Source organism: Podarcis tiliguerta (assembly GCF_965153285.1).
Source record: "Podarcis tiliguerta genome assembly, chromosome: 2".
Taxonomy (NCBI): Eukaryota; Metazoa; Chordata; class Lepidosauria; order Squamata; family Lacertidae; genus Podarcis; species Podarcis tiliguerta.
This window is the reverse complement of record NC_139535.1, coordinates 3,460,033-3,487,527: the sequence shown is the minus strand read 5'-3', so window position 1 is coordinate 3,487,527 and position 27,495 is coordinate 3,460,033. Positions and strand designations below refer to the sequence as shown.

At 47.4% G+C, this 27,495-nt stretch overlaps 1 protein-coding gene across 1 annotated transcript in view; it reads left to right on the top strand.

Annotated features, from left to right (window-relative positions):
- LOC310672892 (alpha-2-macroglobulin-like) overlaps window positions 1-27,495 on the top strand; it is a 70,526-nt gene that overhangs the window by 38,488 nt on the left and 4,543 nt on the right. The window contains exons 19-34 of the mRNA XM_083430545.1: window positions 1,652-1,799; window positions 4,882-5,116; window positions 5,290-5,416; window positions 7,397-7,518; window positions 9,280-9,331; window positions 10,209-10,295; window positions 12,061-12,237; window positions 14,440-14,524; window positions 15,590-15,746; window positions 17,716-17,790; window positions 19,229-19,394; window positions 19,955-20,187; window positions 22,984-23,202; window positions 25,513-25,640; window positions 25,934-26,024; window positions 27,044-27,112. Coding sequence (XP_083286671.1) covers window positions 1,652-1,799; window positions 4,882-5,116; window positions 5,290-5,416; window positions 7,397-7,518; window positions 9,280-9,331; window positions 10,209-10,295; window positions 12,061-12,237; window positions 14,440-14,524; window positions 15,590-15,746; window positions 17,716-17,790; window positions 19,229-19,394; window positions 19,955-20,187; window positions 22,984-23,202; window positions 25,513-25,640; window positions 25,934-26,024; window positions 27,044-27,112 — 2,171 coding nt within the window. The remainder of the gene's footprint in view (window positions 1-1,651; window positions 1,800-4,881; window positions 5,117-5,289; window positions 5,417-7,396; window positions 7,519-9,279; window positions 9,332-10,208; window positions 10,296-12,060; window positions 12,238-14,439; window positions 14,525-15,589; window positions 15,747-17,715; window positions 17,791-19,228; window positions 19,395-19,954; window positions 20,188-22,983; window positions 23,203-25,512; window positions 25,641-25,933; window positions 26,025-27,043; window positions 27,113-27,495) is intronic.

Here is a 27,495-nt window from a genome sequence, read left to right as displayed (position 1 = left end):
TCATGAGGTGGCCAAAGTATTGGAGCCTCAGCTTCACGATCTGTCCTTCCAGGGAGCACTCAGGGCTGATTTCCTGAAGAATGAATACGTTTGATCTTCCATCTTCATAATGTCCTCAAAATCACAAGATTTATAAGCTCTGCAAATTTAAGAGGAACGATAACAGCTTAAGAAGAGCCAATGGCAAATCTTCCCTAGCATCCTGTTCTCACATTGGCTGAAGGGATGCTTGTGGGAAACCAGCCAATGTACTTCCAGCAACCCTCTACGTCCCTAAGGGCCTTGAGGCAATGACTAAAACTTTTGCTGAGTGCCTAGTTCTACAGCCCCATATTTTTAAAAAAATATTAAGATACTTGGCAGAAGGGTTTTCAGGAAGAGTTTCAATTGCCTCACCCCTTCCGGCATTTGCATGCTGTAAATAGAATGTTTACAGTGGAACCTCGGTTCCTGAACGAAATCCATTCCGGAAGCCCGTTCAGCTTGCGAAATGTTCGAAAACCGAGGCATGGCTTCCCATTGGCTGCAAGAGCTTCTTGCACTCCGCAGAAGTCATGTCGCACGTTCAAGTTCCGAAAAACATTTGAAAATGGAAGCATTTGCTTCTGGGTTTTCAGCATTCGGGAACCAAAACATACAAGAACAGAGGCGTTTGGGAACTGAGGTTCCAATGCACCAGTATTAGCCCAAAGATAGATTCAGAGTGTATTTTGTTCTATTGCGCGCTTATGAATTTGCCACCGTTATCGTTATGGTAAAATATCGTGCGATTTAAATGGCATAGATTAATTAGTCACTCAGCAGCAATAGAACACGGTTACAGTGGTACCTCGGGTTACATACGCTTCAGGTTACACACTCCACTAAGCCAGAAATAGTGCTTCAGGTTAAGAAATTTGCTTCAGGATAAGAACAGAAATCGGACTCCGGCGGTGCGGCAGCAGCAGGAGGCCCCATTAGCTAAAGTGGTGCTTCAGGTTAAGAACAGTTTCAGGTTAAGTACAGACCTCCGGAACGAATTAAGTACTTAACATGAGGTACCACTGTATAGGCCTTGGAGGACACATAGTGATTTGCAGAATTCTACCTTTTGTTTTAAAAAGTGAAATGGCTTAACAGTTAAATGGAACCAAATAGAAATTGGGTGCTTCTATGCAGGTTGGGGGTTAGATTGTAAACACAGACACATACACACAAGACAGCTGTGTATGAAACACAATTTATGACACACACGCACATAGACACACACACAGAGAGATAGAGAGTACAAAGAAAAACAAAATGAAATTAAATAAATAAATTAGTTGGCATCTGTCTCAAGAGATAATGTAGGAGTGCGGCCTTAGGGGTAAAGTCAAACCGTTGGTGAGTTAGATCACTTGCTGTGGCTGTATGGGAGAGACATGTTTAATTGCAGCTGGAGCAGAGGAAGGTCTCGGTTTTGCTGCTACAGATGCACTGTGGTGTTACTTATCTCTGCTCTCCTCCCAGTGGTCATTTCTCCTCTGCTCACCACTGTGGAAATAAAGTACACAATTTAGGGCAATATCCAACAGTCCCACTCAGAGTGTACCTACTGAAATCAAGAGGGCTTTCTGTTCATTGAGTCCGAATAACAATGGCCATCATCTATGCTCTGTCTTCCTTCAAGCTGCTAACCTACAGGTTGAAACTCTGAGTAGACGGCTAGGAGCTCCAGGCATTTCTGCAAGAACAGAAGTTGCAAGAACAGAAAGACAGCAGGAGACTGTCAGGAGCTACTTTCCCGAGACGTGGCTCTGGAACACGTGGATAGTGAAGTAAGTAGTGGTTTTCAGACTTTGTGGGGTGCGCATATTGCAGATATTAATATTATGCAGTTTGAAGCGAGTGGATGCATAAAAACGGGCTCCTTTGGAAATGAAGCACTGTCAAGGCCCATAAGTCTAACGAAAGCTTTGCTTGCAGAACTTTCTTCAAAACAAAACAAAAGCATCCAAACAACTCCATAAGACACATGCCAGTCCAAGGCATAGGCTCAGCATCTTACAAAATGTCAAACAATTTCAACAGACCTAGAAACAGAGGACTGTCTCTCCCCACAACCTGCATCCTGCCTGGGGCTGTTTATCTGGAAAGCTTCATCTACATCCTCACTCTCACAGAACCCAGGAACAAAGGACTCCAGCCGTCACCCTTCCATGATGGCGAAGTTGCAATTCAATTCAACAACTCTCATGTGATCTAAGGTTAAACACTCACATGTTAGCTAGCAGAAAACAACATTCCATTATCAGCTCAGTTAAGGCTCAGAGTCCCTTAGAGTACGGCAGTGGAATTTTCCAGCATTAAACCCTTACACACCATTACACACAGGCATTCCCATTTCGGTGTCAATTAAAACCATTATAATCAATAGGGCAGTGGTGGTGCTGCGGGATACCATAGCAAAAATCTCTTGAAAGAAATGCTGAGAACCTGTGGCCCTCCAGGTGTTACTGCTATACAACCTCCATCATACCTGCTCACAGGCCATCCAGCCCGGGGATGATGGGAGTTGGAGCCCAACAACAACGGGAAGGCCACACAGCCCCCACCCCACAAAATCTCTGCCCTATTACAAGCCATAACCCTAGGGAGAATTAGGCAAATTAATGAAGGACAAGGCTCTTGATAGCACCTTGAATACTTGGAAGTGATGTGCATTTTACAGGTGCATTATTCCCTGGTGATGGGAAATGAAGATACGGCTTGCAGGAGGGAGCTATGAAAATTTTCTTCACCCTGCACGGCCATCTTCAGAAATCTAAAGGCCTGTCACATTGAAGATGGATCAAACATTGCTGGGGCTTTGTCAACATGCAGAGGATCGGGAGGCCAGCTGGCAAGCCCCAGCTCAGTCAACTCCTTCCATCGACCTCTGCTCTGACGTAAATCAGCGACCCGGGCTTCAGAACCAGGGCACGCTAACAGCAGATAGAACTGCGCACACAGAATAGGCTTGAGGCTTGTGAAGTCATACTACAAACTACAGATCTATTAATCATAAATCAGGACAAAGAAACATGTCGTCTCTCATGCCGTCTCAGAGAGAACGGGGAAAAGCAAAAGCTATACACAAACGGAAGTTCCCAGCATACTGTGCTGGAATGTAAACAGACATGTGACATGCAATAATCCCACATGTCTGTTCCTTAAGGTGGAGTGGAATTCTCAGCAGGCTTGTACTAGACGACCCTTGGGGTCCCTTCCAACTATGATTCTATGAAACTTGCTTTCTGCTGCTCCAGAGGGCAGGGCCCAAATCAATGGATTCAAGTTAAAGAAGATTCTGACTAAGCATTATGGTGGTCAGAGGTGTTTGGTATGGACTCCCTCAGAAGGTGGTGGACTCTCCTTCCCTGGAGGCTTTTAAGCAGAGCTTGGATGGCCATCTGTCAGCGATTTGTTAGCTGGGAATTGTTCAGTGGACTAGATGAGGCTTGGGGTCCTATCGATGGTATCAAACACCGAGTAAATTGGCAAAAATGTACAAAACTAAATCAAATAAATGTTGGAAATGTAAAGAGAAAGAAGGTTATTTTTTATCATATATGTGATGCCAGTGTGATGTAGTGGTTAAGAGCGGTAGTCTCGTAATCTGGTGAACCGGGTTCGCGTCTCCGCTCCTCCACATGCAGCTGCTGGGTGACCTTGGGCCAGTCACACTTCTCTCTGAAGTCTCTCAGCCTCACTCACCTCACATAGTGTTTGTTGTGGGGGAGGAAGGGAAAGGAGAATGTTAGCCGCTTTGGGACTCCTTCGGGTAGTGATAAAAGTGGGATATCAAATCCAAACTCATGTGGTAACCTTACTTACCTTGTGGTAAGGTTAAGGCTTACTGGGAAATGATATACAAATGAAATGAAAAGGATGTTTAAAATAATGTTTGTAAAAAAAACACCAGAAGCCTTTCTCTTGGGAATTATAGGGACAGAACTACTTAAATTGTATAGAAATTTATTCATGTATACGACTACAGCAGCAAGAATGTTACTTGCCCCCAAATGGAAAGAAGCAGAAGTCCCAGCAAAGGAAGAATGGATATGAAAACGTATGGAATATGCAGAAATGGCAAAACTTTCCAGAAGAAGAAGAAATCAAGATAACAAACTTTTAATAAAAGAATGGAAATGGTTTATTGAATATTTACAGACAAATTGTAAACAGATAAAAACACTGGCAGGGTTATTGTAATAACCTGCAGTTACATAAGAGTATATATTCAAAGAAGATAAATAAATATGTTAAGTTAATTTGGATATGCAGAAGATATTAAAAACAAACTTAAGGAACCATAGAAAGAGGGGGAAGGAAGTCAAGTTTAAAAATGTCAAAATGGCTGTAAAATGTGTATATCTGGAATGTGTATATCTGAAAAGATATATGTATATGTATATGTTTATGATGTATAAGGGTAAGGGTACCCCGGCCCGTACAGGCCAGTCTTGACAGACTCTAGGGTTGTGCAGCCATCTCACTCAAGAGGCCGGGGGCCAGCGCTGTCCGCAGACACTTCCGGTTCACGTGGCCAGCGTGACATCGCTGCTCTGGCGAGCCAGAGCTGCACACGGAAACGCCGTTTACCTTCCCACTAGTAAGCGGTCCCTATTTATCTACTTGCACCCGGGAGTGCTTTCGAACTGCTAGGTTGGCAGGCGCTGGGACCGAACAACGGGAGCGCACCCCGCCGCGGGGATTCGAACCGCCGACCTTTCGATCGGCAAGCCCTAGGCGCTGAGGCTTTTACCCACAGCGCCACCCGCGTCCCCATATGATGTATATGTATATGTATATGTACATACTTTTCTCACCCCTTCCAACTCTATGATTCTTAGATTCCTGTTCTTCTCTGTCCCTCAGCGGCGAGTCCCAAGGCGAGATTGACATCCCCGTGACCATTCCGGACACCATCACCGAGTGGAAGGCAGGAGCTTTCTGCTTGTCCCCGGATGTGGGCTTTGGCCTGGCCCAGACTGCCTCCCTCAAGGCCTTCCAGCCATTCTTCCTTGATCTGACCTTGCCCTACTCTGTGGTGCGGGGCGAAGCGTTCACCCTGAAGGCCACTGTCTTCACCTACATGCAGCGCTGCGTCAGGGTGAGGAATGCCCTGGCTTGGCTCCCGATTCCCGAAAACTCCTCGCCCTCTTTTCCTTGGCATAGAATTTGGATCGCCTAGGCACGGAATCATATTGCCGCAGGCACCCCAGTCTCTTGAGTGGCAAGAGACTTTTGTTCGCTCCCCGCTAACGCCTTTCTGTTCACGGACAGGTCAGTATCTCGCTGGCTCCCTCTGCTGAGTTTGTGGCTTCCCCTGTGGAGAAGGAGGAGGAATCTTACTGCCTGTGTGCCAACGAAAGGAAAACGGTCTCTTGGACAGTAACTCCCAAATCTCTGGGTAAGCAGCAATGTTAAGAGCTGGGTAACCACCACGGCCTGAAAGCGAGATGAGCACTGCAACCACATAGTTGCCTTTGACTGGACTGAACTGTCCAGGGGTCCTTTACCAAACCCTTAGATCAAGGGTATGTATAAATGCAAGGAGTCCTGATTCCTCCTACAGAGTTATCTCCCTTAGACTGCAGTGAAAGTGTGTGTGTGTGTGTGTGTGCGCACTTCCGGCATGTAAATACAATATATATATTTTTCAGATTAAAAATTTACAGTTTAGCCTGGAGAAGAGGAGGTTAAGGGGTGATATGATAGCCATGTTCAAATATATAAAAGGATGTCACATAGAGGAGGGAGAAAGGTTGTTTTCTGCTGCTCCAGAGAAGCGGACACGGAGCAATGGATCCAAACTACAAGAAAGAAGATTCCACCTAAACATTAGGAAGAACTTCCTGACAGTAAGAGCTGTTCAACAGTGGAATTTGCTGCCAAGGAGTGTGGTGGAGTCTCCTTCTTTGGAGGTCTTTAAGCAGAGGCTTGACAACCATATGTCAGGGGTGCTCTGATGGTGTTTCCTGCTTGGCAGGGGGTTGGACTCGATGGCCCTTGTGGTCTCTTCCAACTCTATGATTCTAGGATTCTATGATATGAGATATCCAACATACATACAACATAGAAACAAGTTTCCAAAGAATCTCCTGGACTTCCCTCCTCCCCTTTGTGGATCCTATTGTTAATCATTTCCTCCTGCATCTTTTATGATAATCCAAATCTTTTACATCTCCATTGTGTCCAAAATTCTCCATTAAACTACAAGTGTTATTCCAATCCTACTAATGATTTAAACTGTTTACAACGGTTTTTAAGATAAACTATAAATTTCCCCCATTCCTTATTAAAATTTTGGTCTTCCTGATTTCTGATTCTTTCAGTCATTTCGGCATAGTCCATCAACTTGATCAAATATAATGGTACCTCTACTTACAGACGTGATCCATTCCGGGGTGCCGTTCGCACCCCAAAAAGTCCATAAGTAGAGTGCCATACGTGCATGTGACGCGATAGAGTGCGCGTGCGCAAAATGTGCAGATCGCTCCTGTGCATGTCCGAAGCGGTGAACCTGGAAGTAAACACTTCCGGGTTTGCCGCGTTCGTAACCAGAAAAAATGCAACTTGAAGCAAACGCAACTCGAGGTATGACTCTACTGTATTTTTAGAGTCCATGGCAAATTTGGCTACTGCCTACATTTTGAGTATGCATAGATTTCTCTCCCAACTTTAAATAACCTGATAGAAGAAGAAGAAGAGTTTGGATTTGATATCCCACTTTATCACTACCCTAAGGAGTCTCAAAGGGACGCGGGTGGCACTGTGGGTTAAACCACAGAGCCTAGGGCTTGCCAATCAGAAGGTTTGCGGTTCGAATCCCCATGACGGGGTGAGCTCCCGTTGCTCGGTCCCTGCTCCTGCTAACCTAGCAGTTCGAAAGCACGTCAAAGTGCAAGTAGATAAATAGGTACCACTCTGCCGGGAAGGTAAACAGCATTTCCGTGCGCTGCTCTGGTTCGCCAGAAGCGGCTTAGTCATGCTGGCCACATGACCTGGAAGCTGTACACCGGCTCCCTCGGCCACTAAAGCAAGATGAGCACTACAACCCCAGAGTCGGTTACGACTGGACCTAATGGTCAGGAGTCCCTTTACCTTTAAGGAGTCTCAAAGCGGCTAACATTCTCCTTTCCCTTCCTCCCCCACAACAAACACTCTGTGAGGTGAGTGGGGCTGAGAGACTTCAGAGAAGTGTGACTGGCCCAAGGTCACCCAGCAGCTGCATGTGGAGGAGCAGAGACGCGAACCCGGTTCACCAGATTACGAGTCTACCGCTCTTAACCACTATACCACACTGGCTCTCTGACAACAATGGAAAGGATTGCAAGTGAATCATGCTATTAACATAATAGAATGAGGGCGGCCCTTTTTTCTCTTCTAGGGGAAATAAACTTCACAGCGAGCGCTGAAGCCCTGAATTCTGAACAGCTCTGTGGGAACGAAATAGTGGAGACGCCCCACAAAGGGCAGAAGGACACTGTGATCAAATCCCTTTTGGTCGAGGTACGAATGACGGCAGAGCATATGCCTGCGCTGCCCCGGGCAGGCGCGCTCCCGAGGGGGGCGTGGCATGGAGGGTGCCCTCCCAGGCACAGGATTGCTGCTCGGGTGCCCGGAGCAGCATGTGTGCCCTGCAGCTGGGTGCAGAGCAAGCCACTCATGGTGGACAATTGGCATTCCACCCACCCGTGATTCCCAAGCCTCCCCCAAGTTGTTAAAACGAAGGGGGAAGGGGGGAATGCCACTGGCAAAGTGGCGCGACTCCCCCCTTACCTGAAGGCTCAGGGTAGGCTTGGGAGTCACAGGCGGGTGGCGTGCCAAATCAGTGGCATTGCGTGGGTTGTCAGCACCCGGGGCAAGGCAAGTAATTTGCGCCCCCCCCGCTACACTGTCCCTCCCCCAGATAGTCCCTCGCTCTCTCTCCGTACCGCACCGCATGCCTGGCACCCCCCCCTCCACAGTGGGCGGCGACCCAGCGGCTCGGATCGGATTCGCACAGCCAGCACTGCAGTGAGAGAGAGTGAGTGAGCCAGGTAGGGGCAGAGAGCTGCGAGTGCGAGCGAGCGCCCCCCAGATGTTGCGCCCGGTGAGGCCGGCCCCCCCTGCACCCCCACGCTACGCCACTGCGCCAAATGTCAGCCCCCTCAGTGAGGGCACCCGGGGCAGTCTGCCCGCACCACCCCTCTTCCTATGCCCCTGGGTACTAGGGCTGCTTTAATCTTTAATTTGGGGTTGCATAAGTGTGATTCTGTGGGGAGTAAAGCAGACCCTCCAAGTGTCCCTATTTTCCAAGGACAGTCCTGGATTTACAGAAGCCGTCCCGGTTTCTGATTTGATTCCGGAATGTCCCGCTTCTTCCTCCCACCATTGTCACTGAAGGAATGCTGGAGGGCATGTCAGAGCAACAACTTTTGCAATAAGTTGCCTGAATTATTGGGGAATAAAGAGAGAACGGGAACTTGCGCTTCCTCCTCATTGGTTCCTTCTCTTTCATCATTTACTGTACTCTCCTGTGTATAAGACAATGATTTTACTAAAAAAAAAATGTAGTCCAAAATTTGGGGTCGTTTTATACACTTGGCTTGGGCTCTTGAAATAAGGCAACTCGAAAAAGCTCAATAACTTTGGTCAGCTTCCCTCAAAAAAAGCTCAGAGTTGTTCTGTTTGATGTTTAAAATATTGATTTCTTAATAGTAAGGCAAACTATTTCCTTTCAGGGTCTGTTTCCTGCTTATTTTCCAAGTTTCAGTCAATGTGAGGTAGCATGTGCCAGTGTACTAACTTATTGGCTCTATCTTGGCTGCATGTAAAATTCATATACAGGGACCTTAGGGTTTGTAATAACCAAATAACATTTAGAATGGCTTTGTTTGCCATGAGGAATACACCTTAAGTTTTCTTTATCCTTCCAACCAGACTACAGTGGTACCTCGGGATGCAAACGGGATCTGTTCCAGAGCCCCGTTTGCATCCTGAATAGAACGTAAAATGTGACTGTGTGTCTGCACGTGCGCGGGTCGCGTTTTGCTGCTTCCGCGCATGCGCGTGATGTCATTTTGAGCGTCTGCGCATGCGCAAGTGGCATAACCCGGAAGTAACATGCTCCGTTACTTCCAGATTGCTGTGGAGCGCAACCCGAAAGCGCTCAACCTGAAGCACATTCAACCCGAGGTATGACTGTATTTATTTCTGCACCTTGCTAAAATGCAGAATTTATTTCATTCTCCCTTCTCCTTTTCTTTTCTTTTCTCTCCTCTCATGAAGCCGGAAGGCGTTGAGAAGGATGTGGTCTTCAGCAACCTGCTATGTGCAGCTGGTAAGTGACGGCCAATGGAGGCATCCCTACCCATTTCTCTGCATGAATCTCACGTAACTGGAAAGGGCACAACTGCACCATACAGAAACATCATCATTGACATCATCATCATCAGTTGCTTTTCTCTTATTTATTTATTTATACTTTTCAATTTATATATTTCACTGATTTTACAATCATTTTGACATTTCAAAACTCGACTTCCTTCCCCCTCTTTCTGCGGTTCCTTAAATTAGTTTTTTTAATAACTTCTGCATGTCCAAATTAACTTAATTTACTCATTTATTCATCTTCTTTTAATATATACTCTTATAAAACTGCAGGTTATTACAATAATCCTGGCAATGTTTTTATCTGTGTATAATTTATCTGTAAATATTCAATAAACCATTTCCATTCTTTGGTAAAAAAAAAAGTTAACAAATTAGTTGCTTTTCTCACAGAGTGAAGCAAAGTGACAATTATTATTACTATTATTATTATTTATAGTAGTAATTATACACCCTTTGTTAGCTATTTTTCTGAGTCATGTAGAGTGATTCAGTGCTTTCACCCTCAAAGCCCTAGTGATGAAGTAGACCCCACACACAAGACTTTGAAGATGACTCTTTGCTTGCAGGATGGTATCTATTACAAGCAATAATATTTATGCATATCAAGTCAAATACAATGCATCCATCTCCCTTGAGCCCAAGAGAGGGTCTTCTTGTTTCTTGCTTCCAAAACTCCTTTGAAACCGGCCATAAATTATCAGCCCATCGCTCCTCAAACCTGGAAGGGAACGAAGAGTAGGCTTGCAAATGTTCCCGCTAACTGGAAGAGAGGCTGTAATATCAGGCAATAGGAATGATCGAAACTCCCTCTGTTCTGCTTCCAGAGAAGTCGAAGTCATCAGGACCTGTTTCTTTAAAGCTGCCAGGCAACGTGGTGCAGGGCTCAGCCAGAGCCTCCTTCTGTGTGCTGGGTAAGTCATGAAAACTTTCCGGGACTCGGGCTTCACGGAGACCCTGTGTAAATGCTCTATATTCCACACCATCTGGCCCAGTCTTCACCCTTCCGCATGTGAATAGCTCTCTCCAGTTCCAATGTCCTGGGCTGAGTGCAGTCGCTTATGAAGTCAAGACAGCACCGACCACATAGATGTCAGTGTTAGGTTTCTGTTATGCCACTGTGTAGTTCTTGGAGTCACAAGACTCTGTTGACATTCCAGACTGTCTCACGGGAGACGGATGTTGAAGTAACTGGTTTCCTGTTTCTTTGTTCCTGTTGTTTTCTGTCTCTCACAGAGAGCAGATGCATATTCTTTTCTGTCCTGCGTAGTCAGAAATAAAGCAGCAATGTAGCACATATTTCATGTCTCCTGCTGCTGCTGTCTGGGTACTCTGCTTAAAGGGGAGCGTGCCTGAAGTCTCATTCAAAGGCTTAGGTCGTTAATCACCGTCAGAGGAGAGCTGAAGAAGTAGCCTTTACAGCTGGGTCGTACAGAAGCTCCGACAGTCAGCAGGCTTGGAGGAGACCCAAGATTTGCAGAAGTAGCAAACAAAGTTGTGGAAGGAGAGCTAAGGGCTAGAGCTGGGGTGGAATGGAACAGCTCAATGAGGACTGAGCATCCACCATGGGCATGGGATGCTAGCAAACTTTTGGGAAGGGAAATCAAGTGGCAGGGGTAATGAAATGGAGTATGCTGCAAAAGAATGTATCTTTCTGGAACTCAATGCTACATGCTGTAAATATTTGCGCTTATTTTCTTATTGTCTTTCCCCTTATTCTAGCACATTCTTTCTTGGCCTGGCCTCTCCTCGCCTCCTTAATTATGCCTCCATCTGAGCCCAGTCATTTCTCATGTAATCTGGCACTGATAATATGTGGGAATTAGACTCTAGTTCCCATTTACAGAACTATGTGAAGGGAGGAGACCGGGTTGTTTAACCCTTTAACTAGTTCCCTTTTCCGTCCTATAAAAATTACGCAAAACACACTCTCTTTTTAAAGTTTAAATAACAAATAGCTTTTAATCAGTGTACAGTCGTACCTCGGCTCCCGAATGCCTTGGGAGTCAAACATTCTGGCTCCCAAATGATCGAAAACCGGAAGTAAGTGGTCCGGTTTTCAGATGTTCTTTTGGAAGCGGAATGTCCAATGGGGCGTCTGCGGTTTCAGATTGACTGCAGCTAAACAGAAGCCGCGCTTTGGAAGTTGAACATTTGGGAAGTCAAACAGACTTCCGGAAGGGATTCTGTTCGACTTCTGAGGTACGGCTGTACTTGCACCTGTTAGATTAAACATACAAGGCAGGCAGGTGTTATGTTGCTAATACACATTGCATAGATTTGTATCTTATTAGCACTTAATATTTATCTGCTTCCATCTGGCCATTCTCTCCTCCACAGCATTTTCATTACGTACATTTCCACCTGAACTGTTTCCGCCTCCCACTCCCTGATCTGTGATTTCCTGATCTGTGTTTGTGGAAGTTTTTAAAATTTAATGCTGTATTGTTTTTAACACTCAATTGGGAGCCGCCCAGAGTGGCTGGGGAAACCCAGCCAGATGGGTGGGGTATAAATACATTATTATTATTATTATTATTATTATTATTATTATTATTCCTTATGGAAATTTGCATTGCTTTGATGTTTTCTTTTGTCATGCATTTCACTCGGTGGCTCTGCACCATCCCCTCATATTCCAACCAATCTTTTCCCTCCCCTCCTCTTCCCACATCCCAGGAGACATCCTCGGAATAGCTATAGAGAACCTCCACCAGCTTCTTCGGATGCCCTACGGCTGTGGGGAGCAGAACATGGCCCTCTTTGCCCCCAACATCTACATCCTGGAGTACCTGAATAAGACTGAGCAGCTGACTGAGGAGGTGAAGTCCAAGGCCATCGGATACTTAGTGGCTGGTGAGAAAAACTTGTGAGGAGAGGATGTACGGGGAGAATTCTACATTTGTTGTTTCCTGCAGGGCAGGCGGAACAATGTGGATTCACTCAGAACATATTTATAAGCATGGCTGCAGGGTTTACTGGCCTGAAATCAATACATTAATTACCGTATTTTTCACTCTATAGGACCCGACCATAGGGCGCACCTTGTTTTAGAGGGGGAGAACAAGGAAAAAAAAATCCCCCCCTCTCTGCTCAGCGCCCCTTCAGCGAAGCGGCAGGAGAAACAGAGCCCCTTCCATTTCTCCTCCCGCTTCGCTGAAGGGGCACTGCGGAGCTCTCCCTCTCTGCTGAAGTCAGGAGAGTCTTGCTTTCCCGGCTTCAGCAAAAGGAACCCGAAGCCTCCGGAGCGCAGTGGGATCTCCTGCTGCGCTCCGGAGGGTTCAGGCGGCTATCCCTGAAGCCTGGAGAGCGAGAGGGGTGGGTGCGCACTGACCCCTCTCGCTCTCCAGGCTTCAGCGAAAGCAACGCGAAGCCTCCGGAGCCTGCATTCGCTCCATAGGATGCACACACACTTCCCCTTAATTTTTGGAGGGGGAAAAGTGCGAAAAATACGGTAACTACCACACTAGTTGTTGGATTGCTAGTAGGGACCAATTTTAATCACTGGGGCTTTGAGTTCAGGACACACTTTGAAACTATTGAGAAACTGAGGGTGGCGTGTCTTCTCTTGACGCCCACATAGCTTCTGAGCATCCATCACCGCCCCCTTGGCTGTGTGGCTGAGTAACCTTTCCTCCCCTGAAAAGTAAAGGTAAAGGTAAAGGTACCCCTGACCGTTAGGTCCAGTCACAGACGACTCTGGAGTTGCGGCGCTCATCTCACTTTATTGGCCAAGGGAGCCGGCGTACAGCTTCCGGGTCATGTGGCCAGCATGACAAAGCCGCTTCTGGCGAACCAGAGCAGCGCACGGAAATGCCGTTTACCTTCCCGCCAGAGTGGTACCTATTTATCTACTTGCACTTCGGCGTTCTTTTGAACTGCTAGGTTGGCAGGAGCAAGTAGGGACCAAGCAACGGAAGCTCACCCCGTCGCGGGGATTTGAACCACCAACCTTCTGATCAGCAAGTCCTGGGCTCTGTGGTTTAACCCACAGCGCCTCCCGCGTCCCTCCCCCTGAAAAGTACATAGAGCCAAAGGAGGAAGTTGGAAGAGTGTTGCTCTTTCTCACTTCCTCCTCCAACTCCATGTGCTTTACAAGGCTCGGATTAATTCTGCTGGCTCTGCTCAGATCCCTTGAATGAACTAGGTGTGTGTTTGTGTACCTACTTCCTTTCTGTTTCTCTGTGGGGTGAGTGGATAGCAGCATTTATCAATGGGGTTATGCGTTTGTTTTGTTCTTGTTTTTATCATGTATTTTGTGTCTTTATTTTGTATTTTATTTTTTTTTACTATGAACTGCCCTGAGATCTTTGGGTGAAGGGCGGTATACAAATTTAGTTTTTTAAAAAAATGGATAAAAAAAATGTTAAATGATATGCTATCTTACTACTTCCTTTCCCCAAAATGGCATATCTGATGAGTTTGGGGTAGCATTTAGGAAAACACTGAATGTAGCATTGCCATAAGGAGCCTATTATTGCAGAAGTAGACATAATTCCTTAAGAATGGATTTCCTTAAGAATGGAGGAATTATTCTCCATTCTTAAGGAAATCAGCCCTGAGTGCTCACTGGAAGGACAGATCCTGAAGCTGAGACTCCAATACTTTGGCCACCTCGTGAGAAGAGAAGACTCCCTGGAAAAGACCCTGGTGTTGGGAAAGATGGAGGGCACAAGGAGAAGGGGACGACAGAGGACGAGATGGTTGGACAGTGTTCTCAAAGCTACCAGCATGAGTTTGACCAAACTGCAGGAGGCAGTGGAAGACAGGAGTGCCTGGCGTGCTCTGGTCCATGGGGTCACGAAGAGTCGGACACGACTAAACAACAACAACAGACATAATTCACAAAATGATAGGTGCAAAATAGAAAAGTAGTCCTTGTTTATCAGGTTTCAGAATTGTAAGTCTCAAGAAAATATTCAATCTTGTGCTTTTTTGTTGCATTACTGCTTCTTTCCATAGAAGATGCCTCTGTTGAGTTTTGGGTCAGTTGCAAATTTTATCCAGAAGATTAAAAAAGGGCAAAAAAACCCCACCCCGATTCTCCTTCCATTTCAGGCTACCAGAGGCAACTGAACTACAAGCACTCTGATGGCTCCTATAGCACCTTTGGACAAGATAACCGGAGCCCAGGGAACACCTGGTGAGATTGACAGAGGTTGCCTCATTTATGCAAGGCATATATATACATGTTGAGCAGGGGGAGGTTACCTGGTTGAATTGCCTTGAAAGTCCAAATACAGTGGTACCCCGCAAGCCGAATGCCTCGGAAGATGAAAAACTCGCAAGACGAAAGGGTTTTTCGTTTTCTGAGGTGCTTCGCAAGACGGATTTTCCTAAGGGCTTGCTTCGCTAGACGAAATGGCCCTGCCTCTCGTGTCATGGCGACGGTCACTGCACGCACGCTCGCTTCCCCGCTCCTCCGGCTCCCTTCCGGCTGGCGGCTCCTCCGGCTCCCTCCGACCTTCTGGCTGACAGCGAACCTTCCGGCTGCCTTGCGCCACTGCCCACCCCTCTCGCGTGCTCCCCTCAGAGAGCTGCTGCCGCCAGCAGCCAGTGTTGCAGCCAGAGTCGCGCTCCTGAGCCCCGCCGCCCTCCAGCAGCCGCGTTGCGCGGTGGCCACAACGCGCGGGTGAGTCCAAGGTACTGGCTGCGGCAGCTATCCTGCTTCTCCCCGCCCCTCCCCGCCGTTGTTAGTGTTAAAATGCAGTGGTGCTTCGCAAGACGAAAAAACTTGCACAACGAAAAAACTCGCGGAACGAATTAATTTCGTCTTGTGAGGCACCACTGTACACTATGTCAGCTGGCTCACCCTTATCTATATGCTTGTTGATATTCTCATAGGGCTCTATAGGTTTGTAGGACAGGACTTGTCCTTGCAGAAGCCATGCTGGTTCTACTTCAGCAAGGCTTGTTCTTCTATATGCTTGGTAATTTTATCCTTGACAATTCTTTCCTGGGACAGATGTTAAGCTAACCAGCCTGTAATTTACACAATCCCTACCCCAGGATATATTCTATCTTAATACAATTCTGTATTCCTTAGCTTAAGCTGTCGATTTTTTGTCTCATATGTGAAAATGCTTTCCTGGTCTTGCGTCCAATATTATTCATTCTGAGGTCCTATCAAAGGGCTTCTACCTTTCAAATTTCCCCAAATGCATTGCACTGGTGCCTGACTCTGCTGCGCTCGGTGGCTTTCTTGCAGGCTGACGGCATTTACGCTCAAGTCCTTTGCCCGAGCCAGACCCTACATCTTTGTGGAAGAAAAACACATCCAGGACGCTCAGGCGTATCTGGCTGTTAGGCAGAGAGAGAATGGCTGCTTCAGAAGCGTCGGGACCCTGTGGAACAACGCTCTGAAGGTACAGAGAGAGGATGCAGTCAGAACCAGATGCTGGGGCAACCTCAGAAACAAAAATTCACCAGTGCGGTTTGTGTTGGCCTTTCGGGCTGAATTAGGTTGGAAATTGTCATGGTGTGATTATCTTACGCTGTTCTCTTGAGCTCTTTCTGAGGCCTTTGGACTGAGGAAATTGTAGTGTGGAAGATACCATGAAAAGAGAAGATAGGTGGGAACATAGATCTGGGCTGCATTAATAGGAGTATAGCATCTAGATCAAGGGAAGTAATAGTGCCACTGTATTCTGCTCTGGTCAGACCTCACCTGGAGTACTGTGTCCAGTTCTGGGCACCACAGTTCAAGAAGGACACTGACAAACTGGAACGTGTCCAGAGGAGGGCAACCAAAATGGTCAAAGGCCTGGAAACGATGCCTTATGAGGAACGGCTAAGGGAGCTGGGCATGTTTAGCCTGGAGAAGAGGAGGTTAAGGGGTGATATGATAGCCATGTTCAAATATATAAAAGGATGTCACATAGAGGAGGGAGAAAGGTTGTTTTCTGCTGCTCCAGAGAAGCGGACACGGAGCAATGGATCCAAACTACAAGAAAGAAGATTCCACCTAAACATTAGGAAGAACTTCCTGACAGTAAGAGCTGTTTGACAGTGGAATTTGCTGCCAAGGAGTGTGGTGGAGTCTCCTTCTTTGGAGGTCTTTAAGCAGAGGCTTGACAACCATATGTCAGGAGTGCTCTGATGGTGTTTCCTGCTTGGCAGGGGGTTGGACTCGATGGCCCTTGTGGTCTCTTCCAACTCTATGATTCTATGATTCTATGATTCTATGATTCTATGATCCCATCTGGTTTCCCCAGCCACTCTGGGCGGCTCCCAACAGAATATTAAAAACACGACAAAGCATCAAGCATTAAAAACTTCCCTAAACAGGGCTGCCTTCAGATGTCTTCTAAAAGTCAGATAGTCCTTTATCTCCCTGACATCTGATGGAAGGGTGTTCCATAGGGCGGGCACCACTACTAAGAAGGCCCTCTGCCTGGTTCCTTGTAATCGCACTTCAGTGAGGGAACCGCCAGAAGGCCCTCAGCGCTGGACCTCAGTGTCCGGGCTGGACGATGGGGTGGAGATGCTCCTTCAGGTATACTGGGCCAAGGCCATTTAGGGCTTTAAAGGTAGCCCCACGTAGAGCACATTACAGTTGGGGTGCCTGGCCGAGTGACCCAATGCATTGCACATGTGACATCACATGGTGTGATGAGGCCCAATGGGGTTCATCACAGCTGTGGGGGGTCCAAATGGTGCCCATCACACCCTCCGGAAGGCCCAGCAATGTGTGACGTCATACATGTGCGACAGGCATCCCCAATGGGGTGCGGAACCTGGGCGGGAAGCAGTGCAGAACTGGATTGGGGTGTAGGGATGGGACCATTTGCATGGAAACCATCCATGAGAGGAGACCAATGTGGACCGGAGCTCTAAGTATGGTGGACAGCCAGAAGAAGTGCATCCTAGTATCAGGTGGGTTTTGGAGAAGGTGGATCTTGGGAGGAGCTCTTGGGAGATGGACCTTCACACACCCCATGGGATACTGCCAGGGAGACAAAATCCATCTCGACTCCACGTCGTCTCCGGACGTCCATTGTTCTCCCGTAGACACGCAGTATCAGCAATTAGCGACAGGAGCTCCAGAAATAGCTTCCCACATTCTAGAGCCGATGCACGCTCTTATCAGCAGATAATGTACAGCGAAAGATGCACCCAGGAGAGCATTATTTAGAAGTTTATTCAGCGTTGGTCAGAACAAAGAAAAACACGACTGCCTGCTTGAGAGTTCCGGCAGAGAGAGGGAAACGAAAGCAAAGACACAACATAAACATCCTGTGAAAACAGGAAATACGCAGACTCTGCAACTCAAAGCCTGCTCCCTTTTAAGGTGGAACGGAAATATCCTAACATCTTCCACTTCCTTTCCTACAGGGTGGAGTGGATGACGAGATCAGTCTCTCTGCCTACATCACTGCTGCTTTGCTGGAGAGCCATCTGCCTCTCAATGTAAGTATCTGTCTTCTCTTTCCCGAAGCCCATTGTGGAACAAACAGTCATGCAGGGCAGGCAGGAGGTGCCCCCACAATCGCAGCTGAATGTCTCTCGGCAAATTCCGAATAAACGAACCAGTGGGGTGCATGTTTCCTTCTCAAAGCAAAGCAACCAGCCTTCTTTCTCATGCAGAGGGCAGGAGAACCCATGATCCTCCAGATATGGTCGGACTACAACTTCCATCTGCCCCAGCCAACATGCTCAGGGATGATGGGATCTGTAGTCAACCACAGATGTTCTCTAACTCAAGTCTAGCAAGTGGCTTTCATGCGTTCTGTGGTGGGAATTGGTTTCACTATCCTGGCAGAGCTGAGAATTTTCCTAGTTTGCTTAAGATGAGTTTTCTTCATTCCAGTGGGAGAAGATGCAGGACACAGTCCTCAGGTGAAGGGTGGTCTAGAAATTTAATAAATGAATAAAAATAAAAGGGGTTTTCCAGAGGCATCTGGTTGTGAGAACAGGGTGCCAGACTAGATGGGCCGTTTGTGTGATCTAAGGCGCTCTTCCGGTATTCTTATGTAGTAGTTCAGAGTGGTGGACTCGTAATCTGGTGAACCAGGTTCGCTTCCCCACTCTTCCACATGCAGCTGCTGGGTGACCTTGGGCGAGTCACACTTCTCTGAAGTCTCTCAGCCCCACTCACCTCACAGAGTGTTTGTTGTGGGGGAGGAAGGGAAAGGAGAATGTTAGCCGCTTTGAGACTCCTGAAGGGTAGTGATAAAGCGGGATATCAAATCCAAACTCATGTGGTAACCTTACTTACCTTGTAGTAAGGTTAAGGCTTATTGGGAAACACTGAAATGAAAAGGATGTTTAAAATAACGTTTGTAAAAAAACCACCAGAAGCCTTAAGGGTAAAGGGACCCCTGACCATTAGGTCCAGTCATGGCTGACTCTGGGGTTGCAGAGCTCATCTCGCTTTACTGGCCAAGGGAGCTGGCATACAGCTTCCGGGTCATGTGGCCAGCATGACTAAGCCGCTTCTGGCGAACCAGAGCAGTGCACGGAAACACCGTTTACCTTCCCGCCAAAGCGGTACCTGTTTATCCAGTTGCACTTTGACATGCTTTTGAACTGCTAGGTTGGCAGGAGCAGGGACCGAGCAACGGGAGCTCACCCCGTCGTGGGGATTCGAACCCCTAACCTTCTGATCAGTAAGTCCAAGGCTCTGTGGTTTAACGCCACCCACGTTCCTTGAGACTCCTTAGGGTAGTGATAAAGCGGGATATCAAATCCAAACTCTTCTTCTTCTTCTTCTTTGCTCTGCCCAGCTTCCTGCAGCGGGTGGGCCTGACTCTGCGATTCCAGCCACCACCTACGGGTTCCCCCCAGGCCTTCTGAAACAGCTACAATGGCTTGGGCTAAGCCTCTCCTCCCTCCCTTCTCTCCACAGCATCCCACCGTGCGTAATGCCCTGTTCTGCCTGGAGACGGCGGCTCAGGCGAAAGAGCTCCACGTTTACAGCCTGGCCTTGCTGGCTTATTCCTTTGCCCTGGCAGGGAAGGAGGAGCAGAGGCAGAGAATGCTGCAGTTACTCCAGGAGGAAGCCGTGCAAGAAGGTGAGAATGGATTTCTGGGTGGAAGGGAAGGGTGTAGTACTCAACTCTTCTTCAGCTCCGAGGGCCTTCTGGCGGTTCCCTCATTGCGAGAAGTGAGGTTACAGGGAACCAGGCACAGGGCCTTCTCGGTGGTGGCGCCCTGTGGAACGCCCTCCCTTCAGATGTGAAGGAAATAAGCAGCTATCTTATCTTTAAAATACATCTGAAGGCAGCCCTGTTTAGGGATGTTTTTAATATTTAATGCTGTATTGTTTTTAACACTCGATTGGGAGCTGCCCAGAGTGGCTGGGGAAACTCAGCCAGATGGGCGGGGTATAAATAATAAATTATTATTATTATTATTATTATTATTATTATTATTATTATTATTATTCTCCCCTTGAAAATCTGGCTCCTCATTCCCTGGTGGGAATGAATAGTTGGCAATGCAGACAAAACCACCAGTCCAAAGATCCGCCTTCTTCTCAGAATCCAAACAGTTTGCTGGCTCTCTTCCCGACATTTTTAGTGGTGTCTGGGTTGCTCGACCCAAATATTAATGACTCCCTCCCTCCCTGAAGAGGATGGCTCCCTTCACTGGCAGCGGCCTGGGAAGAAAGAGGTGGACACGCACTTTTCATTCTTTGGTCCTCCCCGGGCTCCGTCTGCGGAGGTGGAGATGACAGCCTATGTCCTCCTGAGTTACCTGACCAAACAGCCAGCGCCATCTCAGGAAGAGCTGGGGACAGCCACCCGCGTTGTCAAGTGGCTCAGCCGGCAACAGAACCCCACGGGGGGCTTCTCCTCCACTCAGGTAAGCCTCCTTTCCTTCCTTCCTTCCCTGTCATTCTCTCCTTCCAGGGATCCAGACCAAAGTTTGCAAGGAGTGATGGGAAGGCACAGCAAGCTTTCAGGGCTGCTGCAAACCCCTGAAATCCAATCAAAAATTCCAATCAAAAATTCTATACAGAATGGGAATGCATAGGAGAATACACGAAGAAATATGGTGTTAAAGCAGAACTCTTAATAGGGAAATTGTTAAGCGAGTGAGGACAAAAGAAGTACAGTGGTGCCCCGCAAGACGAATGCCTTGCAAGACGGAAAACCCGCTAGACGAAAGGGTTTTCCGTTTTGGAGGTGCTTCGCAGGACGAATTTGCTATGGGCTTGCTTCGCAAGATGAAAATGTCTTGCGATTCCTGGGGTTTTTCCCCCCCTCCCAGCCTTTTTCCCAAGCCCCTAAGCCGCTTAACAGCTGATCTAAGCCGCTTATCAGCTGATCTAAGCCGCTAATAGCCTTTTAGCAGCTAATCCACTAATCCCTTAAGCCTTTAATAGCCGCTAATAGCCTTTTAGCAGCTAATCCCTTAAGCCTTTAATAGCCGCTAATAGCCACTAAACCGCTAATAGCGCTAATAGCGCTAATCCGCTAATGGGCTTGCTTCGCAAGACAAAAAAAACCGCAAGACGAAGAGACTCGCGGAACGGATTCTTTTCGTCTTGCGAGGCACCACTGTAATTATAATTTAACAGTTTTCAAGTTACTCTATTTTATCAAAGCAACTAGAAAAAAATATATTATGATGGGAAGATCTCACACAGGTGAAGGGAAGCTGTGGGGAGGAGGGGAGGGTTAGGCTGAAATTGGGAAATAAAATAATATATGGGACAGCAAAGGATATAATGGATTCTTATAGAATAGTCATATATTGTAACCAGAATAGAAGTTTAAAAGTGGAAGTAAATGTACTTTTTGTTTTTTCATTATTGTAATAGTTATTATTAGTTCTTATCGGTAGAAGGCAATGTTAATTTAGACTTCTTTGTTCTGCTGTCTGTATAATTTTTTTTAAGTCAATAATAAAAAAAAAGATCTCTCAATCGTAGGAAATTGGGGTGTGGTAATGGAAAGTCCAGGGCCCATTGAGGATGTTGCCAAAGTTTGGATGCCTTGGCTAGGAATGCAAACCCCAAGGAACCCAAATTCTCACAATAACTTTGAGGTGACCATTGATGTCCCCCCTCGGTCAGCTTCTTCCCTGGGAGATTGGGGTATACCATATGGTGTCCACATCCCTAGGGAAAACTCCCTGGCTCATTGGGGCCACTTATATATCCTCCATGTGGGGCTACCTTTGAAGGTGACTCGGAAACTGCAATTAATCCAGAATGCGGCAGCTAGACTGGTGACTGGGAGCGGCCGCCGAGACCATAGAACACCGGTCCTGAAAGATCTTCATTGGCTCCCAGTACGTTTCCGAGCACAATTCAAATTGTTGGTGCTGACCTTTAAAGTCCTAAATGGCCTCGGTCCTGTATACCAGAAGGAGCATCTCCACCTCCATCATCCAGCCCGGACCCTGTGATCCAGCTCTGACAGCCTCCTGGCAGTTCCCTTGCTGTGAGAAGTGAGGTTACAGGGAACCAGGCAGAAGGCCTTCTCAGTAGTGGCAGTACTGCCCTGTGGAACGCCCTCCCAGCAGATGTCAAAGCAACAAACAACTACCGTATTTTTTGCTCTATAAGACACACTTTTCCCCTCCCAAAAAGTAAGGGGAAATGTCTGTGCGTCTTATGGAGCGAATGCAGGCTGCGCAGCTATCCCAGAAGCCAGAACAGCAAGAGGGATTGCTGCTTTCACTGCGCAGCAATCCCTCTTGCTGTTCTGGCTTCTGAGATTCAGAATATTTTTTTTCTTGTTTTCCTCCTCCAAAAACTAGGTGCGTCTTGTGGTCTGGTGCGTCTTATAGAGCGAAAAATACGGTATTTTACTTTTAAAAGACACCCGAAGGCGGCCCTGTTTAGGGAAGTTTTTAATGTCTGACTCTGTATTGTTTTTGATATTTGGTTGGAAGCCGCCCAGAAAGGCTGGGGAGACCCAGTCAGATGGGCAGGGTATAAATAATTATTATTATTATTATTATTATTATTATTATTATTATTATTATTATTACTCCACAAAGTGGAAATGCATTCCCAACAAAAGAGGACAACAGACTTGTGCAGAGAAAGAGATGGAAATGTGGAAATGATTACTGTAATGTATAGAAATGCAAGACTAGAGCAAGGAGGACTGTGGCCTCTGTGCCTGCCTATGCTGTCCGGAAGGGCAACCCTTGTGTGCCAAGGCCCGGTGACCCGCAGTTCCCTAGTGGATAGTAACCTCCCTCCATCCAAACAAAGGCTTACTCAACGCCTAACCTCACAAAGTTGTGACGATTGCTACAAGGTAGGTGTATACCAAATGGCTGGTGTGAAGGGCGCGAGAGGAGGGCTCTCTGGCCATGCCACGGTTTAAATTTCCCATGGCCACGCCTCCTGCTGACACTAATTGGTCGGTGGAGCTACCCCTGGGCAGGGACCTGCCCAGCGACGCAGCCTAGATGGCAAAAGTGGCAACGTGTTTAAGTTGCTAACAATACATTGGAATCTGCTCTGGATCAAAAGGAGTAGAATTCATGACAAGATGGATGCCAATTAGGGGGCCCTTCCAACTCTGCAGTTCTACTAGTCTATGATAACTGGACTTCAACCAAGGGACAACTTCAAACTGAGGACTGTCCTCTCTACAACAAGGTCCAAGCCCACCTTCTCCTTGGTCTGCATTGCAGGACACTGTGGTTGCCCTCCAGGCCCTCTCCCTCTACGGTGCCTTCACCTACTCCAAGAGCAGCACGGGCACAGAAGTGACCCTGAGCTCCACAGGGGGCATCCTGAGGCAGTTCCAAGTGGACAGCACCAACCGCCTGCTTCTCCAGTGCCAGGCTCTGCCCAGAGTGCCAGGGGACTACGACAGCACGGCCACAGGGGAAGGCTGTGTCCACGTCCAGGTGAGTGAGTGTCCCACCCGGGATGGGTGCCTGGGAAAGAGAAAGTGTGACATGTGGTGTTCTGGATCCCAGCAACACAACTGCTTGGCCCAGCATTGCCTGGCGCAAAGATCGGGTGGCCCACGAGACTGTTGAGGTTGCACAAGGTGGTGGCAGCTTTGCTTTGGAAGACATTGCCCTTCCCTAGAAATTATAAGCTGCTTCTGGTGGAGTATGGAGAAACCAAGTTGGGGCAGTTGCCCTGAGCAGGTAGCAAGAACGAAAGGATAGGAGGACCCCAATCTTGGCAGCAGTATGTCTGGAAATGATCTAGGGGTCAACATTGTGTTAGCAAAGAAGCTAATGCAGTTCTAGACTGCATCAATGGTAGTATTGTGTCCAGATCAAGAGAAGTAATAATACCACTGCCTTGGAGTATTGTGTCCAATTATGGGCACCAAAGTTTAAGAAAGGTATTGAAAAGCTGGAATGTGTGCAGAGGAGGGCAACCAAGATGATCAAGGGTCTGGAGACCAAGCTAATGAGGAACAATTGAGGGAGTTGGGTATGTCTGGTCTGGAGAAGAGAAGACTGAGAGGTGACATGAGAGTCAACTTCAAACATCTGAAGGGCTGTCACATGGAGGATGGAGCAAGCTTGTTTTCTGCTGCTCCAGTGGGTTCAAAATACAATAAAAGAGATTCCAACTAATCATTGGGAAGAACTTTCTGACAGTAAGAGCTCTTTGGAGGGTAGTGGGTAGTCCTTCACTGGAGATTTTAAATGGAGTTGGGATGGTCATCCGTTAGGGATTCCTTAGCTAGGGTTCCTGCATTTCATGGGGTTGAACAAATGGCCCTTAGGATCCCTTCCAACTCACCTGGAGTACTGTGTCTCACCTGGAGTACTGTGTCCAGTTCTGGGCACCACAGTTCAAGAAGGACACTGACAAACTGGAACGTGTCCAGAGGAGGGCAACCAAAATGGTCAAAGGCCTGGAAACGATGCCTTATGAGGAACCATAAGGGAGCTGGGCATGTTTAGCCTGGAGAAGAGGAGGTTAAGGGGTGATATGATAGCCATGTTCAAATATATAAAAGGATGTCACATAGAGGAGGGAGAAAGGTTGTTTTCTGCGGCTCCAGAGAAGCGGACACGGAGCAATGGATCCAAACTACAAGAAAGAAGATTCCACCTAAACATTAGGAAGAACTTCCTGACAGTAAGAGCTGTTTGACAGTGGAATTTGCTGCCAAGGAGTGTGGTGGAGTCTCCTTCTTTGGAGGTCTTTAAGCAGAGGCTTGACAACCATATGTCAGGAGTGGTCTGATGGTGTTTCCTGCTTGGCAGGGGGTTGGACTCGATGGCCCTTGTGGTCTCTTCCAACTCTATGATTCTATGATTCTACTATGGTTCTATAACCAGTAAGCAAGGGCTTATGGCAACTTAGCAAGCCAGTGAGTGGAAATAGGTCATTCAGAATCCTAGAGATGTGCCAATGAAGGGATAAGTTGTTCCAGCAAAGGCTAGATGCTAACCGAACCATTATATTGTCTCTAAGACCCTCCACCCTTAAAGGGGCAGACCTCCAGCCTGAAGCTGGGCCCTGTGTCATCTCTCTGCTAACTCCGAGGATCAACAAGCAAGGAGTCACAAAGTCAAGGGTCTGAGGATCAACAAGCAAGGAGTCACAAAGTCAAGGGTCTGAGGATCAACAAGCAAGGAGTCACAAAGTCAAGGTTCAAGGATCAGGAAGCAAAAAGCCAAACGCAGCAAGGCAGGAAGCGTGTCGCTGTGGCAAAGAGCCGAAGGGAAATGCTGACCTTATATCCCTTCCCAGCTCTTGCCACCAGGTGCTGTGAGTTACCAATCGGCCTCACCTGTGCGGCCGCACCTTGCCTCTTCAGAACAAGTCCTGCAAAGTCCTATTGGTTACAGGGCCTGGCTTCTGCACGCACACCTGACACCTTGGTTGGCTGTGCTACTGCCCTTCTGGTTCCAGAGGCCTCTTACCCTCTGAGTTGGTGTCCAAGTCATTGTTGGAAACATAGGACATGCCTGATGCAGAGAGAGAGAGAGAGAGAGAGAGAGAGAGAGAGAGAGAGAGAGAGAGAGAGAGAGAGAGCTCCTCCCACCAGATGTTGAGGAGATAAAAGAACTACACAACTTTTAGAAGAAATCTGAAGGCAGCCCTGTATCAGGAATTTTTTAATGTTTGATGTTTTACTATGTTTCTATGTGTGCTGGATGCCACCCTGAGTGGATGGGGAAGCCCAGCCTGATGGGTGGGGTATAAATAATAAAATTATAAATTTTCTGTTTGCTTTCCAGACCACTTTGAAATACAACGTCCATCCACACCAGGAAGAGGCACCGTTCACGCTGGAGGTGCACACAGTTCCAGAGACCTGCGCTGGACCCAAAGCCCACCAAATCTTTGACGTTGCCATCAATGTCAGGTAGTCCCCTTCATTGGCCAAGGCTATTTGGGAATCTGGACGACCCCACAATCAAGATGTATTAGAACAGCGGTTCTCAATCTGTGGGTCCCCAGATGTTGTTGGACTACAACTCCCATCATCCCTGAGCTCTGGCCTTGCCAGCTAGGGGTGATGGGAGTTGTAGTTCAACAACATCTGGGGACCCACAGGTTGAGAAAGGCTGTATTAGAAGATGGATAGAAGGTTACGGGGGTGGGCTATCAGGGACAAAGAGTGGTGCGATTATTTCCCCTCTCTCTTTGGCTTCTCAGTTACACTGGCAACCGAATGGCCTCCAACATGGCCATCATTGATGTTAAGATGCTCTCAGGATTCGTCCCAGTGAAGCCATCCGTAAAGCAGGTAAGAGCTTCGTTTGTGTCTGAAGGCCCCGCCACAAACAACAGCCTACTTCCTTTGCTGTAGGAGACTTGAGAAGAAAATGGCTGCCTTTGCCATATTGCCTACCTACCCCCAGGCATCCTCTCTCCAAAAACAGCCACGAGGATCCCTCTGGGTGTCTCACAAGTGGGACTTCTCCTTGTGTTTGTTAGTCTGTCTCCAAATTTTGCTACTCTGAGGCCTGCAACCTTTGTTCACAGAGGCGCCAGTGAGCTTTCGCAGCTGATGGATACAGTAATTGGCCATGGGATTGTCCAATCCCGTCTTGGTTTTAAAGTCAGCTGACCTAATGGGCATAAACATATCTTGGGGCTGCGAATGTTGTACTAGCTTGCAATGTCCACTAGCCACTAGGTAAGTCACTTGGAGACCTTCTGGTGACAAGTGACTAATAAGTCTAATAAATGAATGAATGAATGAATGAATGAATGAATGAATGAATGAATATAAGCCAAGGACACCACACAGCTCAGCCTCGTCTGCCAGGACTACAGAGAAGGCTCTCCTTGCCCTCACCTTAAGGTAGACTATGCTGCACTCCCTAAGGCTTCAGAGATCGCCTTTCCCCATATATGCCCACTCAACCCCTTCGATTGGTGGAACTGGCATTGTTACATTTGCCGCATAATACCCGTTCTGCATTTGTAAGAACTTGATCTTCTAGTGCACTGTGGAACTCCCTGCCTCTTGACACCAGCCAACTGTTAAAAACATTCTTGTTTTGACAAGCCAACCCAGGTGCTTAGGAAGCTAATGTGAGTTTTAATCTGTTTTAGCTTTAATCTGTTATAGCAGTCTACTGCTATATTAACTTTTTGAAAGTTTCAAATTGTTGTTGTTGATGTTTCTTATTCAGAGATTTATGATTTTATCTTTTTCATGAACTGCTTTGAGGTTGCTTTTTTGCAGTCAATAAGTGTACGAACTTTATGAAATAAAGAAATAACAACAACAATCTGCATTTTGCCCCCCCCCCCCAGCTGGAAAGGCACAATCTGGTCCAGCGCACGGAAGTGAGCACCAGTCACGTCCTGCTGTATTTGGAGAAGGTGAGCAAAGATGTCCGGCTTGGGCAATTCTCTCCTCCCCCGGGAGCATCAAGGAAGAAACAAGAAAGTTCTTATTTATGGTTTTATTCAGTCATTGCTTGGCAGGGGGTTGGACTCGATGGCCCTTGTGGTCTCTTCCAACTCTATGATTCTATGATTCTATGATTCTATGATTCTAACCCAGCCCTGAATTCCACTGGGACGTTGCTCACTTTGAGCTCCTCCCCGTCTTTCCCCAGCAACAGTACCTGGCTCCATGGAGGGCCTCAGAAGACAATTGTCGTTGAGCCCTTTGCTCTTGAATTCTAAGTGAGCGGAGAGTCCGTGGGGATGGTGGGGCTTCTATGCTCTGTCCCTGTTGCCAGTTCTCCCCCTCCTTCTCC